Source organism: Hordeum vulgare, chromosome 1H (assembly GCF_904849725.1).
Source record: "Hordeum vulgare subsp. vulgare chromosome 1H, MorexV3_pseudomolecules_assembly, whole genome shotgun sequence".
In the NCBI taxonomy this organism is placed as follows: Eukaryota; Viridiplantae; Streptophyta; class Magnoliopsida; order Poales; family Poaceae; genus Hordeum; species Hordeum vulgare.
The window spans coordinates 93,467,291-93,484,184 of NC_058518.1; the positions used below are offsets into that span (position 1 = coordinate 93,467,291).

General features: G+C 40.3%; 3 protein-coding genes across 3 annotated transcripts; 1 reads left to right on the forward strand and 2 right to left on the reverse strand.

The window, feature by feature from the left end:
* Nucleotides 1-1,171: 1,171 nt before the first annotated feature.
* LOC123425982 lies at nt 1,172-4,649 on the reverse strand. The gene is made up of 11 exons (XM_045109761.1): nt 4,528-4,649; nt 4,326-4,411; nt 4,178-4,239; nt 4,005-4,074; nt 3,865-3,907; nt 3,027-3,104; nt 2,617-2,651; nt 2,469-2,532; nt 2,295-2,383; nt 1,711-1,965; nt 1,172-1,626 (listed from the first exon to the last, which is right to left on the reverse strand). The coding sequence occupies exons 2-11, from the start codon at nt 4,386-4,388 to the stop codon at nt 1,471-1,473; spliced, it is 915 nt and encodes a 304-aa protein (XP_044965696.1). The 5' UTR covers nt 4,389-4,411; nt 4,528-4,649; the 3' UTR covers nt 1,172-1,470.
* A 106-nt stretch (nt 4,650-4,755) lies between these two features.
* Nucleotides 4,756-8,968, forward strand: LOC123425990 (nifU-like protein 4, mitochondrial). The gene is made up of 6 exons (XM_045109768.1): nt 4,756-5,009; nt 5,364-5,525; nt 7,049-7,224; nt 7,892-7,995; nt 8,086-8,197; nt 8,539-8,968. The coding sequence occupies exons 1-6, from the start codon at nt 4,823-4,825 to the stop codon at nt 8,602-8,604; spliced, it is 807 nt and encodes a 268-aa protein (XP_044965703.1). The 5' UTR covers nt 4,756-4,822; the 3' UTR covers nt 8,605-8,968.
* Nucleotides 8,969-9,122: 154 nt separating this feature from the next.
* LOC123425998 (GATA zinc finger domain-containing protein 6-like) lies at nt 9,123-11,173 on the reverse strand. The gene is made up of 3 exons (XM_045109777.1): nt 10,945-11,173; nt 10,740-10,844; nt 9,123-9,982 (listed from the first exon to the last, which is right to left on the reverse strand). Exons 1-3 carry the CDS (start codon nt 10,963-10,965, stop codon nt 9,641-9,643), a joined length of 468 nt encoding a protein of 155 aa, XP_044965712.1. The 5' UTR covers nt 10,966-11,173; the 3' UTR covers nt 9,123-9,640.
* Nucleotides 11,174-16,894: the final 5,721 nt, after the last annotated feature.

The window sequence follows — 16,894 nt, forward strand, 5'->3', positions numbered from 1 at the left end:
GACGCACAACTCATTATGGATGGATACACTCATTTACCTCCTGCCACTTCAGTTTCATTTCTTCACAACAGCAATTTTGTAAATGAAAAAAACTGTTTTTTTTTGTGGAAGAAAAAAAAAACTGTTTTCAATCGTACATGTATGTTTTGGCTATTCTATCATGAACTGGTACTCATCTGTCATATACAGCAAAATGCATTTTCTCTGTACAATATAGTATGGATTTCCAAAGGAACCGTTTGCTTGATATCACACTTTCTTAAATTGCTGTGCTCATTGAAATTTTATTGTACTTTTCTGCAGATGATGATGATGATTAGCTATTCAAAATTCTTTGCCAGTAACTAGGTCAGTTTGCTTTGGTGAAGAGAGAACGTAGTTTGGATCATCCATCGTTTTCTTCTGTATGAAACTGATTTTGTTTTTTAGTACGCGGTACTATAGTACACTGAAGTTTCACATAGGATGTGATCCTTTTGTACTTGATTCGAATGATTACCTCTTCTCTGATGCTTTTTTTCCAGTTCAAATGATGACACTGTGAAACATAATTATATCTTGATGCATGGTGCTGACTGGTGGTATTAATAGGAACATGCACGGAGGGGTTAACTAAACAAAGAATTTAGGGAGGGGTTGAGGGGAATTTAGAGGTGTATTATACCTACGATCCTCTCAACAAGAAAAATAAACAGTACGAACCAACCTATGATTGGACGGTTAGAGAGGCAGTGGTGTCTCGGATGGTTAGAGAGGCAGTGGTGTCTCCAGACCACCAGGGTTAAGTTCGGATGCATTATTCACGATGCACATTCAGTGGGAGGATTCAATGGGAGAAGACCATCCCGTCAACGAGGCGTCTACAATGACTCCGTAAATCTCAAGATGATATTCCAACTCAGTCTCTCGAAGGTGTTCATAGAAGTAAGGTGTGCGTTCATATGGTGAGTGTATGCGCATTTAGCATCATGTTTTTTTCCTGACACGTTAAATTGCGTTTATTCTATTACTTCTGTTTCTAAATATAAGTCTTTCTGGAGATTCCAAATGCAAACTACATATGAAGCAAAATGGGTGAATCTATATTCTAAAATACGACCTCCGTATATAGTTTCTATTGAAATCTCTAAAAAGAAACACAGGCATTTAGGAATTATGACGCATGGCAAGGTGAAAAAAAAGAAAATATTTGCAAATATAAGCACCTTCACTTCAGAGAAAACTTGTTTGAATGGCCTGAACATGGCACAAAAATCACCTCACGAGCTTATCTTTCCTACCAAAACTGCGACTTCAGCACTGGTCTATTTTTCACTGACTGATCAATTCAACTTTGTTCAGTGCATTTCCAACCAAAGACTGTCATATTGAGACAGAAAAAGCTGATACCTCCCTCCTAGAATGAAGTCCGGGAAGGGCAAGTATACTCAGAGGTTGTTCTCCTGAAGAATTCCCCATGCAAACAAGGGCTTATTCTTCCATCTTGTCAGTAGAACCAAGCAGATGGGCAACGTCGGGGGTAACAACTGCGCGCTTACTGACCTCTCCAAGGGCGCAGCAATGATTTTCTCTTGTGTTAACCGCCACAGCCTCCTGGACAAACATGCAATTTGAACCGGGAGATACCTGGGAAGTTTGTTTATTGTTAGTGTTGCATGGAAAACAGACACACAAACACAAAATGCAGCACTTTACAGTTCTCGTACTCACATCAAACAGTGCATCTCCTATCTTCATCTTCACTTTACCACTCTTATAAACGAGTATCTTCCCCATGAGACCTCCTGGCAAATCTTTGATCTTAGAGCCAGGGAGTGTTTGCCCCCGTGCCACTTTAGAGCTTGTGGCAGGTTCAACATTCTCCTCAGAGCCAGTATTTGGTTCTTCAACAGACTCTGTTTGCTTTGGTAAAGGAAGAGACACAGGTAACTGGAAGAGGAGCAACTGTGGTGTGTCGGACCAATCCTGTCAGCAGAACAGTCAATATAAGAAAGCAGCTACAGTCCTCTGTTTGTGGTTGCTGAATTGTATTATGCTGTGCTTATATTATAATCTTCAGTAGAAATTTAATGATAAGAGTAGAAAAACACAGGTGAAATATAACACTAAGATATACAAAATCTGGTGGGGCAAATGGGATTATCACAATCCACTGCAATGCCAAACGCAGCCTTAAAAGGTCAAGCTGTTAGACGCCAGATTGCATACTAATAATATGTAAATTCAAATTTCTGATTTTGTTCTAAAGCATAGGACAAGAAATGGCATGTTGTAACAATTTGATAATAAATTACCATTAATCCAAGTTCATCTGCTGCCGTAAATTCGCCATAGTGAGCTCTGCTGGCAGAATTCTCTCCAAACTCCTCTTCATCAAGAATCTCTACATGACGTACAGAGGAGAGAAATAATGGACGTCTGAAGAAAAATAATCTTACAACATAAGACCAGAAGGATCAACAGAATACCAGGATCTCCAGAGTAGGGCCTCCTAAGTGGGAGAGTTATAGGATAGTCGCTATGGGTATAGTCCTGTAAAAGATGGAAATTAATCAAATGAATAATGCGTGCAAAGGAAGACATCCATATTGGTGCGCGCTTGGTAAATCCACTCACCCATGGATCGACGTATTCTTTTGGTGCTTTTGGCGCTGTAAGATCATACAGAACATGCATGAAAAGAAAGGATGTTAAAGCTCCAAATACAACAATATGTACAGTTAAAAGAGCAATACGTGGTCTGTGTTCCATTCTGAAAGTGAAACAAAATTGCATGCCAGACAACAACTACAAGAGTGCAAGGTCTTTATCCAAACACAGTAATATGTACAGAAAAATAAGTATTCCATATTCTCTGTTTCGTTCAAAAGGAGAAACAAAATTGCAATGCCAGACAACAAACTACCAAAAAGTGCAAGGTATTTTCCTTTCCAATTTTCACAAACAGATATTACCATTTAGTGGAACATTTAACTAAGGGTTTAACTAAGCACAGAACGATGTAGATAAATATCTCGGAACAATACCTGCCGAATAATTCCGCGTAGGAAAAGATCTTGCATAGGAAGAGTTCCCTTGCCCAAATGCAACCTGAGTATTGATTTCTGTTGTGCCAGCAGATTGATATATTGTTAGTAAAATATCCAAAATTACAGAGAAAGTGCCAGCAATATTAGAAACAGTGGCTAAATTCATTAACAAGCCCAAACTAGTTTGATGGTTGTAATAATCTAACATATCACAGAAGAAAGGCTAAGCTAACATAAATTCTTTAATATCTACTCTATAATAAGATACACATTACTGCATGCAGTAATTTTACACTATGCAAGAGAACAAGATTCTAATTTGATGGAACCTCTGCATATCGCATTCCTGAAGATGAGCACATGAAGCTTTGTACCGGTGAGAGTAGGATATCAACCCATTCACACAGTTAGAGTTGCCTGGCAAGTTATTCACAACATATTTTCATCCTCAGGGGCCAACAAAACCACAGTACCACATATTTGTGATTGGCCAGCTCTTAAACTATCTGCAGTTTTATTTCCAGGATTGGTGTATTGGTAGAACAGTGTTGTGTATATTAGGGACGAAACACACGTAAGTAGAAATTGTTCAAAGAACTCCATGACTTGAAAGGGAAGTTGATTGGTAAATTTTGTCTAGTGGTGAGGAATTAGATGGTGAGTTCCTCAATTAACAGCCACCAGACATATAGTCAAGTACGGAAATTTAAAAATTAAGAGGCGCTTCTTTCGCAACAAGAGTTAACTGATGAGCCAATGCAAAAGGGAGAAAATAGGCACAGAGCATGCTCAAAGAGTAGGATCGTGGAACACAATGTCAAATAACCACATTTACCTTTTTTCTCAATCTTGGGTCTTCTTCCAAAGGGATCGGTGATCTACAGATGAAACAAAATATAACACACACCAATCAGCCATCAAACAAGAAGCTTGCAGATACAACAAACGGCCAACACAACAGACTAACATATGCACCTGCGATGTCTTGAGTTTCATCAACAACTCCTTGTCAATGATATCATCCTTGCTCTCCTCAGCAGGCTCCCTGTAGACAATTTTCAGTAACTAAATCCCACGATGACGTGCCCATCTAGAAAACCTTAAACAAGGGGAATTACGAAAGAGAAGCTAGGCAGAAGAAAACATACGTTTTTGGGACAACCTTTGCAGGTTTCTTCGGAGGCTTCTTGGGCGCGAATTTGAGTCCTCCCTTAACATGCAAGAAGCAGAAACTGTAACCATCAAATCGAAACAATCCAATGTATACGAGGAACAAAAAAAAAAACGGACACCAACTTTGCGAGGACGGGCTGGAAGGGAGCCATCTATTTCCTTCTTCACGTTACTCTTGTCGTCCATAAGATAGCAACAAACGCAAGAACCTGCAAAAGGTGATACACCAAAGGTAAGATGGCTGGTGCCAGATGGGCCTATCACCATATGTTGTCGATGGTGACTCAGACAAGGGCGCCGCCGGCGCGGGGGCGGGGGGTGGTACCTTGTTCAGTCGATCTGCTGTCGCCGCCGCCGTCCTCGATCTGCTGTCGCCGCCGCCGTCCTCGATCTGCCGCCGCCGCACACGAGGAACCGCTGAGTTTCGCCGTTTTCAGACTTCCTAGCGAGAACGTGAACTAGTATTTCACTCGACCGGAAGGCCCAACCATTGGGCCCACCAGGGTCCAGATCGTATACGAGCCGAGAATCTAATCACCGGCCCAAGAAGAAGGATCCCCGACCTAGAGAAGAAGAGGAAGAGGAAGAGAAGAGCGCAACGCAAGCAGAGGCAAAGAAAAATGGCGATGGCGAGGAGGAGGGTCCTCGCGCTCGCGTCCCAGCTCCTCCAGAGGCGGGTTCTCCCGGCGCCGCGCTTCCTCTCGTCGGCGGCCTCCGGCGCGCTCGACCGCCTCAACTCGCCGCCCTTCGCGCGCGCGGCGGCGCACAGGAACCCCGCCCCCCCTTCCCCATGGGATCGGCTCGGAGGTTTGATTTCGCCGCTCCCCTTCTCCTAGTCTGTCGAATTTGGCGCTGGCGAGGTTGGCATGCTAGGGAGGTTGGATTAATGAGTTGGACGCTCGGAGATGTGAATTCTATGGCCGGCTAGCGAATCAGTTTTGCACGTGGTAGCTAGGCTTCTTCATCTGAGCGACAACGCGTTCGTTTTGTAGGTCAGCAATGTTCTCTGATTGCTCGCATTGCATTTTGAGCTGAGATGGGCTCCACTTAGGCGACCTTGTTCTTGCATTAGACGACCTGATTGCTCGTGAATATGTTGGTGCCAGTGCCTTAGCTCTTGTGCTCGTGTTTATTTGATTGCAAAAATGGTGTCATGGACAGGGCAGAAGAGGACCATGTTCATCCAGACGCAGTCGACCCCCAACCCGCAGTCGCTCATGTTCCATCCTGGAAAGCCGGTTATGGATGTTGGGAGCTCTGATTTCCCTAATGCTCGGACCGCCATGACATCTCCTTTGGCGAAGGCGCTGTTTGCGATCGAAGGTATATCATGTCTGATGTCCTAGTCATCTACTGTGTTGTTTTATGTTTCAGCGTTTCAATATAGCCATATAGGTATTTATTTGCTGATCCTTTAGCCCTCCTGTTAATCAGTTAGTTACTGTCTTTACAATTACAACAAGTGATCTGTTGCTATATATTGAATTTAGGTTTAGTCCTTACATGCCCCTGCAAAGTTGAAAACCTACCCCCATCCCCTTGTGTATTACAAACAGGCGCTCTGTGTCTATGACATGTGACCCTAGCTGTATATGAGGTTTACTTGTAAGTGCATATGAGTTTGTGCTCCAAAATTGAATTGGAGGAACAGATCTTTTTAGTCTTCCATGTTTGGTAAACAGTTTTCTTCAATGTTAACTATCCCTTCTGTTAAATTAGTTTTCCTTTTCATTTTGTCGTGTTGATCTTCTGTTGTTAAACCTAATTACCCAAAGCCCTTTATCTATTAAAGGGAACTACTATGAGATGTTACTGAAAAATTGGCATACAGACTGCAAACAGCTATTCACTAATTCTTACTGAATAAATTAGCAAGCAAGTAAGCACTGTGGTTTGTTGGATATCCAGGCAACCATTTGGGCACAAAAGAACAGTAAGGGGACTTGAATATAATAAATTGGTGAAACATAACTTGAGGGAGAGCTATTTAACGTGGGCAAAGGGCATGATAACTTCATGCATGCATTGAGCTGGGTTAAATTTGAAGAATAGTATGCAAAAAAGCACACAGTTGGAATGGTCTATAGGGCAGAGGGAAGTCACTCCAAAAGCAAGAATCCTGATCTTATCTTGAAATCTCTTAGGAAGTCACTCCAACTTTATCATTGTTTAATAAGGGATTTGACTTCTTACAAAATAGCACATCCATGCAAATGCTTCAGACTTAGTTTGGCATTCTGGTGGCCTACAATTTCACATTTTAATCTACTACTTCTGAAAATATTAGTTGCTTCAACAATATTCTTTGGAACCATAAATAAATACTAGGATCAGTAAGGCCCTGTTTGGAACCATCCAGATTATATAATTCAGTTTTTATAATCTATTCTGTCTCCAAACAGGACAGCTTATGGTGTAGATTATAAAAACTAGATGGATAGATTATTAAAAACTCATAATCTACTCTATACCAGCTAAAATCAGATTATGGATTGCTAATGACCCATTACCCTTGTAAAGTTGGAGATAATTACATTCCTACCACCGCCATCCTCCTCTTTAAAAAAAAAGAAAAAAGAGGACAGACATGTCATTATGCAATGTAAAACCTGGATTACAGTTTATATAATCTGGCCTCCAAACATGTCCACCCAGATTATTTTTATAAACCAGATTATATAATCTATCTTCATAATCTAGATTATCATAATCTATTATGGTTCCAAACAGGGCCTAAATGTGTAATAGTACATATTTCACAGCACAACATCTGAAATTGGTTCCAAATTTTCTAAGTGAAATGTTCCATTTGGTCATGATATTGACTGGATGCAATTTCTATGCAGGAGTTACAAGAGTATTCTTTGGATCTGATTTTGTAACTGTGACAAAATCTGACGAGACTTCATGGGATTATCTTAAGCCTGAGGTCTTTGCTGCGATAATGGATTTTTACTCATCTGGACAGCCACTTTTTCTGGACTCAAACACCGCAGCTGCTATGGACACAGCAATTCATGAGGTATTCATGCACATTCTTTCTATTTCGTGCTTGTTTCTATAGCTTTGTTCTTCTGCAGCATGCTCATTTCTGGTGCCATACAAAAAGCTTAAACTACAGTTATAAGAAAAGGATACTGTTGGCAAAACTTTTTGGCTTTCCAGTCATACCACTTCTTGCAAAAGTGATCATCTAGTGTGTGAAGTACAAACAGTATTGGTTTTATGCAAGATGTAAGAATACAATAACAAGATAAGACACAAGTCCTTGAGAGAAAAATACTAAGAGTCTATTAGGAAAACATAGAATTATGGAAGAATCCAGGTGTAGTAGGAGAGGTCTAGTAAGTCCAATCATATTAGGAGACAGGGCCCTAAGCACCACATCCGTGCCATCTGGTTATCTTCAGCACTGCAGTTATCCCGTTGTGAATCAAGGTTGACACCACCAGCACAATACTTCTGAATATTGCTAATGAACTTATAATTTTACAAATATATATTGCAAACTAAATCCAGAATGTTCATACTGTTAATTCTTGTGTATGATAAGAAGGTAGGTAGCAGTAGCACTGACACAATATTTTTTGTTTTCTGTGGGGAAGTAAAATAACATTTGTCATCATGAATAATTGAAAACCTGTGCTTGAGATTCTAAATCTGCCATGCAACATTTGTCTATGCCAAAGGATGATTCAGAAATAGTTGCTATGATAAAAGAATTGTTGGAGACCCGCATTCGGCCGGCTGTTCAAGATGATGGTGGTGACATTGAATACCGAGGATTTGAGCCGTTAGTACCTCACCTCTCATGATGTTCATGTATGATGCTTATTCTCAAAATTTTGGCTGCATCGTCTCACTGTGATACTTATCCTTTCAGAGAAACAGGGATAGTGAAGCTAAAAATGCAAGGTGCCTGCAGTGGCTGCCCGAGTTCATCAGTCACGTTGAAATCTGGCATAGAGAACATGCTCATGCACTATGTGCCCGAGGTGATATTCAGTGCCTTGTTTACCACTTCTTGGAACAGCTCCTACTGTGCGTGTGTGTGTTCATTGAAAAGGGCTGTCCATTTGATAGTTAGATTGCCGGTTATCTGGTACTCCCTACGTCCGGAATTACTTGTCGCCAAAATGGAAAAAAAAGATGTATCTAGATCTAAAATGCGTCTAGATACATTTATTTCTATGACAAGTAATTCTGGACGGAGGGAGTACTATTCAAGAAAGCTGTTGACATTGCTATTGCTTCTTATGGCCAACTTGCTTAAAAGAGCTTCGGTCTATGCATCGCTGTTGGCAGGCTTCACAGACTTCAATGTTTCACTTGGCAGGTGAAAGGAGTAGAGCAGGAGTTTGATGGTGATGAGGAAGCTGAACTGGCTGGCCAGATGGAATGAGTTTTTACAGTTATAAAACCGCAACCCTGTCACATATGCTTGTTCAGGGGAACCATGCTACACATGAAAACTCTCTGAGAATTACCACTCCCAAAACCATAGGTTGCCACTATATTTTGTGAGATAAAGCAGGAATAGCCTGAAGTTTTTGCGATGATTAGATGGTTGTAATTTTGATCAGATGTGTGTAAGAAGCAGACCATCATACATGGTGGAGAGGCAGCAGTAGCCTAAACCATCTTCGACTGCAGTAGGGCTGAATAAAGTGATAGTTGGATTGATCTTTCCTTTTGTCCAACGCTGTATATGCTGAGCCTGCCTCTAACTAATAGCAAAGGTTATCACTTTGGCATGGCAGGTATAATTTCATGGTGGTTATTTCTGCATATGTTTTCCTGCTTTGTATGTGCTATATGCTTTACATTTGCATCTGCAAGAATGACAAATAAAACCTGGATTCATCAGAGCATCAATCAGCGTAAGAAACGCAATTTTTGTCTTGATTTGCACTGATTGAATTGAAACGAATGAATCATTTTTATTGATTTGATCCTTATTACACATGAAGGATGGCAATGCTTGCTTTTGATCCTTCTCAACTAACAATGGAAACAAAACACATACATTGAAATAAACAGAAAAAAGGGGAACAAGATGAATCAGGGGTAAAATTAAAACAAACTCTGGACTAATCACAGTTGAGCCTACCACGACGAACAACATACAGCCACTGACCAGTTTTTTCCCTCTCCGGAGCAAACATTTCCCCCCCAGAGCATCTTCCCTTTCGGTCTCGAATGCGACACACTGACACGATCCAAGACCTACGGCACAGGTGGATCCAAATACAAAATCCAGCCCCCCCACATCACATCGACATGATCAACCCGAAAGAGACATCATTTCCCTGCTGCTCCATCTTGATAACCCATCTAAGAAATCTGTATGACTGGTTTGGAATCACTGGGTGGTCTGTTTAGGCTGCCTTGTATATCATGTATGTATGTACACGGCGCACCAATGGTGGGGGGGTCCGTCAGCCATGCAGTAGTGGGGGTGTAGATGAGGAGGACAAGGCCATGAGCAAGAATGCAGCCTCCTCCACTCCCATTGAGACCCTCCTTTTTTTCTTCACCACTTGGAGGTTGCTGCTTTTGCTGTTGCTACTGCTGCTGCTGTCTTTTACTGCACTTGTTGCCTCTGCGTTATCTTCTCGTTGCTGTTGTTGTTCTTGTTGTTGTTGATGCTGTTGTTGTTGGTTCTGCTGTTGATGTTGTTGTTGTTGTTGGTTCTCCTGCTGGTTCTGCTGCTTGTTGTCGAGACCTAGCTCTTGCCTCCTCTTCTTCCTGTACCGGATCCCGCAGGCGTTGCAAAGCGTCTACAATCAAAATGAAAAATGTTGAATGCACATTCAGTTTTAATTCTTTTGCCAAACCAGGACCACAGTATGGGCCACTAACTCCATTGTTACTTTTCAGATCAGAGAAACATATCAGTTTTGCCAGCGAAAAAAGAGATATTACTGGTTGATGGGTGCATGGCTCAGTGCCACAATGAAGTGAAAAACTATCATGGTGATAAGGATATCCCTTAAAGAATTGGCCCAACCAATAGAAAACAACCAGAGAAAAGCTGGACCCTTTTTAAATATCCCATGCCACTTGGGAATATTAGGGGGGATTGGAGGTTAGCACTGTTGCAAGGAACAGCTCACCTAACCTCCAAATGGAATCAAAACTGAGTACACACTGATTCTCTTTTTTTTTTCCTTTGCCGTAGGACTTTATCCAAAGCTCCAAACTCTGATTAGAACAATCATCACCATATCTTTTTTTCTTTGATAAAATTCGCCGCCATATCTTATGATCTACCTCTCCCACACACACACACCCGGATTAAAATCGCCACCCTATCTTATGATCTTACTCTGCCAAAACTAGAGACGCTAATTATTCCTAGCATGATCGCTCTACGAACAGCTTGAACGATACAATCAAGAATCAATCACACGATCGCAGTATGAACCGCGAGAAGTGTGGTGATCAGGCCATGGTTGACACGGCCGATCACCTCCCACACAGGCCACAAGCACAAACAAGAAAGGAAGAAAAAGAGGGGAGAAGTGGGGAACTCACCCTCGGCCCCGTCGGCCCGCTGCGCCACATGGGAGTGGTGGTGGTGCGGCATTCGACACAGCACATCCTCCCTCCCTCCGCCACCGCCGGAGCGACCCCGATCACCTGAGGAGGACGATGCACAAGCCCGGAACACATCAGCAGCCACGGAGCAAGAAGATCTTTATTTCTTCCAATTAGAAGACGGCCGGGCAGAGAGACGAACCTTGTGGTGAGACGAATCCATCGGCGGCGCTGGACGGATGGTCTGCTCGGCAGTGATCTTGGTCGGAGATGAGGGTGTCGTGCTGGGTTTGCTCTGCTCTTTTCTCTTGAAGAAGCGTATGTGGGAGGAGAGGGAGTAGTTGGGGAGGGAGGGGGAGAAGAGATGGCAACCAAGGCTAGGCTGCAAGTTTTGTTTTTGATCTCTGGCTAGGCTGCAAGTTGGCCAGGTACTTGTACCAGTTCCCTCCTTATCTTGTAGCCCCTTGTATTAATATGCACTTAGTCCCCTTATCCATTGCGCAACAAGGGCGAAAACGGAGCAAAAACTCCCCCGTTTCCGATAAATATGAAATAGACGGTTTCGTAACGGATTGCGGCAGAGCAAAAAATGAATGCTCGACATTTTTAGCCGAGCATGAAAGTATGTTATTTTATGATGAATAAGTTCAAGAATAAGTTCGATATATGTGGGAATAACACACATTGTATAGTAGCTCACTGCTCATGTCTCTTCTTATCAGCTAAAGTTGCTATAATTACTTACATATTGATATTTGTTGATAACATCGTAGCAACAACATAGTTGAAAGTTTCATCAGATTCCATCAAAATCCTGGTATAGATCATAAACATACAATCCTAACACTAAATTTTTGTTACGTAATATTGGAGCGGAAATGAATGCTCTGCCCTTTTTGTAGGAGTAAGAAACATGTGGTTTGACTATATGTATAAGTCCACACGTGGCTCGACCCTTATCTAGTTTGCTCACCGCTTTCTGCCCCTCCTTATCTGTTGATGTTGGTGTTAATGTGTGTTAATGCGTTTCCATCTTTTTATTTTGTTATTGTTCATAGTAAGGTGAAAATCAAACTCATAGTTGCCTATTTTTCAAATAAAAATGCATTATCTTGTTTGATAGCCGTTGTTTCTCCATCCTTATCTGCCGGCGTCGGTGTTAATGGATTACATCTTTTTCTTATTGTTATTATTGCTAGTACGATAAAAATCAAACTCATAGTTCCATGTTTTTCAAATAAAAATCATTATCTAGTTTGCTCACCGCCTTTTGTCCCTCCTTATTTGCTGACGTTGGTGATGCGGTTCCGCCTTTTCGTTCTTTTTATTACTACTAAGGCGTAAATCAAACTCATATTTCCCTTATTTCAAACCCTTCAATGTAATGGCTATGTTATGTTAGATAGTATTTAAGCCTGTCATTTGCATACCTGATCTTGTAACCTTAAATCCATGTTCCTTACAATCCTAGCATGATTAAGAGTTGATTTATCTATAACTCGTTCTTAGCCCCTACCTATTATGCCTCACTACCCTTCATGTCACTCGGTGAGGACACCGCAAGATTGAACCCACTACTTTCACTCAACATCGATAGATCAACTTGGACAAGGAAAATCTATAGATCAGAAACTATTACATATCTATATAAATCACACATAAAGGAATCTAGAGAGTATTCAATTAAGAATTCAGAAACGATTCAATTACTTTCAATGAATAATCTGATCATAAACCCACTATTCATCGGATTTCAACAAACACACCGCACAAAAACATTACATCAATAGATCTCCAAAGAGAACATGGTGTTAAAGATCAAAGAGAAAGAAGAAGCCATCTAGCTAACCACTATGGACATGTAGGTCTGTGGTAGACTACTCACACATCATCATGGAGACAACAAGGTTGATGTAGAAGCCCTCCGTGATCGATTCTCCCTCCGACAGAGTATGGGAAAAGGCCTCAAGATGAGATCATGGAAGAACATATACTTGCGGCGGCGGAAAATTTATTTCGGGTGGCTCTCTAGGGGTTTTAGAATATTTAGGAATTTATAGCACTGGAATTAGGTCAGACGGAGCCATGAGGGAGCCACAAGACATCAGGGCACGCCCTACCCCCGAGGGCGCTAATACGTCTCCAACGTATCTATAATTTTTTATTGTTCCATGCTATTGTATTATCAATCTTGTATACTTTAGATGCATTTATATGATACTTTATACTCCCTTCGTTCCTAAATATAAGTTGTATTATTTCTGCAAAAAGTCAAATATCTCTAACTTTGACCAAGTTTATAGACAAATATCAATATCTAGAATACCAAATCATTATCACTAGAGTCATCATGAAATATATTTGATATTGTAAATTTTTATATATTTTTTTGTATAGTTGGTCAAACATAGACAAGGTTTGACTTTTTGAAAAATTGATACACCTTATATTTCAGAATGGAGGGAGTATAATTTTTGAGAACTAACCTATTAACCTAATGCTCAGTGTGTGCTGTTATTTTCTGCATGTTTTTCGCCTTTTAGGAAAACAGTACCAAATTAAGTCCAAACACAACGAAACTTTTTGGTGATTTTTTTAGAAAAATAAGACCTGAAAGCTTCGGAGGGAGGCCGCAGGCCTCACGAAGAGGTGGCAAGACAATAGGGCGCGCCCAAGGGAGGGTGGGCGCGTCCAAATAGTTTGGGACCACCTCTCGCAACCTCCGAGCCTAACTCCGCCTCTATAAATCCTATTTCCTGGGAAAACATCATAGGGCCACCCAAAATACTTTTCCCCACCATGTTCCCATCTGGAGCATTATTTTGGTGCCTTGTCGGAGGGGGGATCAATCATGGAGGGCCTCTACATCAACCTTGTTTCTCCCATGGTGATATGTAAGTAGTTTACGATAGACCTACAGGTCCATAGTTAGTACCTAGATGGCTATATCTCCCTCTGCGTTCTTCAATGCAAAGATCACTGCGGTTTCCACGGCGATCTATCTTATGTAATCCTCTTTTGGGGTCTGTTTGTTGGGATCCAATGAATTATGTGTTTATGTTCAGATTATTCATGAAAATATATAGAGTCTTCTATGAATACTTATATGCATGATTATGATAGCTTTGTAATGCTTTTCGATCTATCGGTATAGTTTGGCTAACTAGATTGATTTATCTTCAGCGGGAGTGGTGCATCGTAATGGGTTCAATCTTGTGGTGCCCAATCCCAGTGATAGAAAGGGACATGACACGTATTGTATTGCTGCCATTAAAGGTAAAACGATGGGGTTTATTCATATTAATTAAGTTTACTTTGTCTACATCATGTCATCTTGCTTCAACCATTACTCTATTTTTACTTAATACTCTAGACGCATGCCGGATAACGGTCGATGGATGGAGTAATAGTAGTAGATGCAGGCAAGAGTTAGTCTACTTGCTTATGGATGTGATGCCTATATGTGTGATCATTGTCGTGAATAAATATTGCATAACTATGTGTTTTTCTATCAATTGCCCAATAGTAATTTGTTTACCCACCGTATGCTTTGTCCGAGAGAGAAGCCTCTAGCGAACACTATGACCCCCGGGTCTATTCACATATAAATTTAGAAACACTACTATTTCCTTACTGCCATTATTTACTTTTTATTTATTTTGCAATATATATTTATCCAACTACCATCTGCACTACTTATTTGTTTGCAAGTAACAAGTTCAAGGGGATTGACAACCCTCTTGCCCGTGTTGGTTGCAAGTGTTTGCTCTTTTGTGTGCAGGCGCTGAAGACGGGAGCTGTGTGGTACTCCTATTGGTTCGATAACATTGGTTCTCAGTGAGGGAAATACTTATCTATATTGTGTTGCATCATCCCCTCCTTTTCGAGGAAAAACCCAATGCAGATCACGAGTATCAGTCTCTCTCAAATATGTGTGTACAACAAACAATGATTGTGACAAACTAAAATAAAGGGAAACTATAATACACGACGCTCCAAGCATAAATCTTATCATGTGATGAATAAAAATATAGCTCCAAATGACATAACGATAGAATGGAGATGAAAGAGGGGATGCTCCAGGCCTTCCGGAGCATCCCCAAGCTTAGACGCCTCGGTCTTCCTTGAATATTACCTTGGGGTGCCTTGGGCATCCCAAAGCTTAGGGTCTTGTCGCTCCTTATTCTTTCATCCATCGTTATCTCACCCAAAACTTGAAAACTTCAGCACACAAAACTCAACAGAAACCTCGTGAGATCCATTAGCATAATAGGTAAATCGTGAACTTTAGGTACTATTGTAAATTGATTCATATTTAATTATTGCATAAGGTACTGAATTCTAACTTCTCCTTGACATATACCCCCCGATATAATCCATAGCATCATCAATACAAGAAAATTATGCAAGCAAAAAAACAGAATTTGTCTAAAACAGAACAGTCTGTAATGATCAACACTAAAACCATACTTCTATAACTCCTAAAATTCTTAAAACTTAGGACAATCTGGGAAACTATCATACCAATACTTCATAAAAACATTAGAACAAAAAGATGTTCCAGTAAAATCAGAGAAATTTTGCATTGTACGTAGAAGTTTCTGTTTTGCACAGGATCAATTCTACTCTCATCCAAACCACCCCAAAGGCTTTACTTGACACAAACACTAAGTAAAACATAAAAACACAATCATTACAGTATCAATAATCATGTCAACATGCCAAAATAGAAAATATTGGGTTGTCTCCCAACAAGCTCTTTCTTTATAGCCATGAAGATAGGCTTGGGACAATGATGATGCTCACAAAAAAGACAAGAAATGAAGCACAAAGAAAGCGTCATAAAGCATGTCAAAAACACATCTAAGTCTAACATACTTCCTATGAATTGGCATTTTATAGGAAAACAAATTATCAAGACAAGTAATATCTAGCATATGCAAATAGGGAGAATGAAGCATCAATAATTTCAACACAAAGAGAGGTAATTTAATGACATGGAGATTTTCATAACCATATTTGCCTCTCTCAAAGTAATTACATGTAGGATCATACAAAAATTCAACAATATAACCATCACATAAAATATTCTCTCCATGATCCACATGCATGCAAGTTTTATAATCTTCCAAGGTAGTGGGATTAACATCAACTAAAGTCATGACCTCCCCAAGCCCACTTTTATCAAAAACAATCATAAGATTGATTATTCTCCAAAGTAATGAGATCATTATTACCTAAAGTTGGCGCTCTTCCAAACTCACTTTTAGTGGTATTGCAAATATCATAATCAATAATAGATTCATGATGAAGGTTAGAATTCTCAAGATCGCAAGAAACATTATGATTATCACCCCAGTCATGATCATTAACACAACTGATATTCACAGGATTCGTACTAAAAACGTTGTAATCATGCTTTTCGTTCAATAAATGTATCTGAATAGAATATTCCATTATAACTTCTTCATTATTAGCTATTGGTTTAGAACATGCAACTAGTTTGAAAAGATTAGCAAGCGGATGAGGATCCATTTATCTTAGATTTTTATTTTTTACTTTATGTTCTAGTGTGTCGAAGATAAGAATAGCACACTAGGCAAGTAGAAAGTAGAACAAGTACATGATAGTGTGTGTGTAGCTACCTCGTGAGAATTTGATGACGTCTCCCCAGCAACGGCGCCATAAATTCTTCCTACTACTTGTAAATTGTGTTGGATTTTTCCACGGAGAGGAGGGGAGATATAGTATAGTAGAGATAGGTATTTCCCTCGGTGATAACCAAGGTTATCGAACCAATATGAGACTCACACAAACTCCCTTTTTGCAGCACCTACACACACATAACCAAACACTTGCACCCAACGCGGGCAAGAGGGTTATCAAGTCCCTTGAACTCGTTACTTGCAAGGATTAAATACTAATAGATAGATAATATAAATATAAAAGTAAATAGAAAGTAAATAAATTGTACCAATGAAAAATTATTTTTAGTAAATATGTTTAAGTACACCCGGGGGGCATAGTTTTTGCTAGAGGCTTCTCTCTCGAACATAACATACGGTGGGTAAACATATTAGTGTTGGGCAATTGACAGAATAGTGCATAGTTATGACATGTTATTCACGACAATGATCATGTATATAGGCATC

Coding starts and splice junctions, on each gene's coding strand:
- LOC123425990 (XM_045109768.1), top strand. CDS start 4,823: ATGGCGATGGCGAGGAGGAGGGTCCTCGCGCTCGCGTCCCAGCTCCTC. Junction 5,010..5,363: donor CCCATGGGATCGGCTCGGAG/GTTTGATTTCGC, acceptor TGTCATGGACAG/GGCAGAAGAGGACCATGTTC. Junction 7,225..7,891: donor TGGACACAGCAATTCATGAG/GTATTCATGCAC, acceptor TCTATGCCAAAG/GATGATTCAGAAATAGTTGC.
- LOC123425982 (XM_045109761.1), bottom strand. CDS start 4,388: ATGGACGACAAGAGTAACGTGAAGAAGGAAATAGATGGCTCCCTTCCA. Junction 4,075..4,177: donor GCAAAGGTTGTCCCAAAAAC/GTATGTTTTCTT, acceptor AATTGTCTACAG/GGAGCCTGCTGAGGAGAGCA. Junction 2,652..3,026: donor TACGCGGAATTATTCGGCAG/GTATTGTTCCGA, acceptor ATGATCTTACAG/CGCCAAAAGCACCAAAAGAA.
- LOC123425998 (XM_045109777.1), bottom strand. CDS start 10,965: ATGGATTCGTCTCACCACAAG. Junction 10,845..10,944: donor TGGATTCGTCTCACCACAAG/GTTCGTCTCTCT, acceptor CGTCCTCCTCAG/GTGATCGGGGTCGCTCCGGC. Junction 9,983..10,739: donor GCGGGCCGACGGGGCCGAGG/GTGAGTTCCCCA, acceptor TTTTGATTGTAG/ACGCTTTGCAACGCCTGCGG.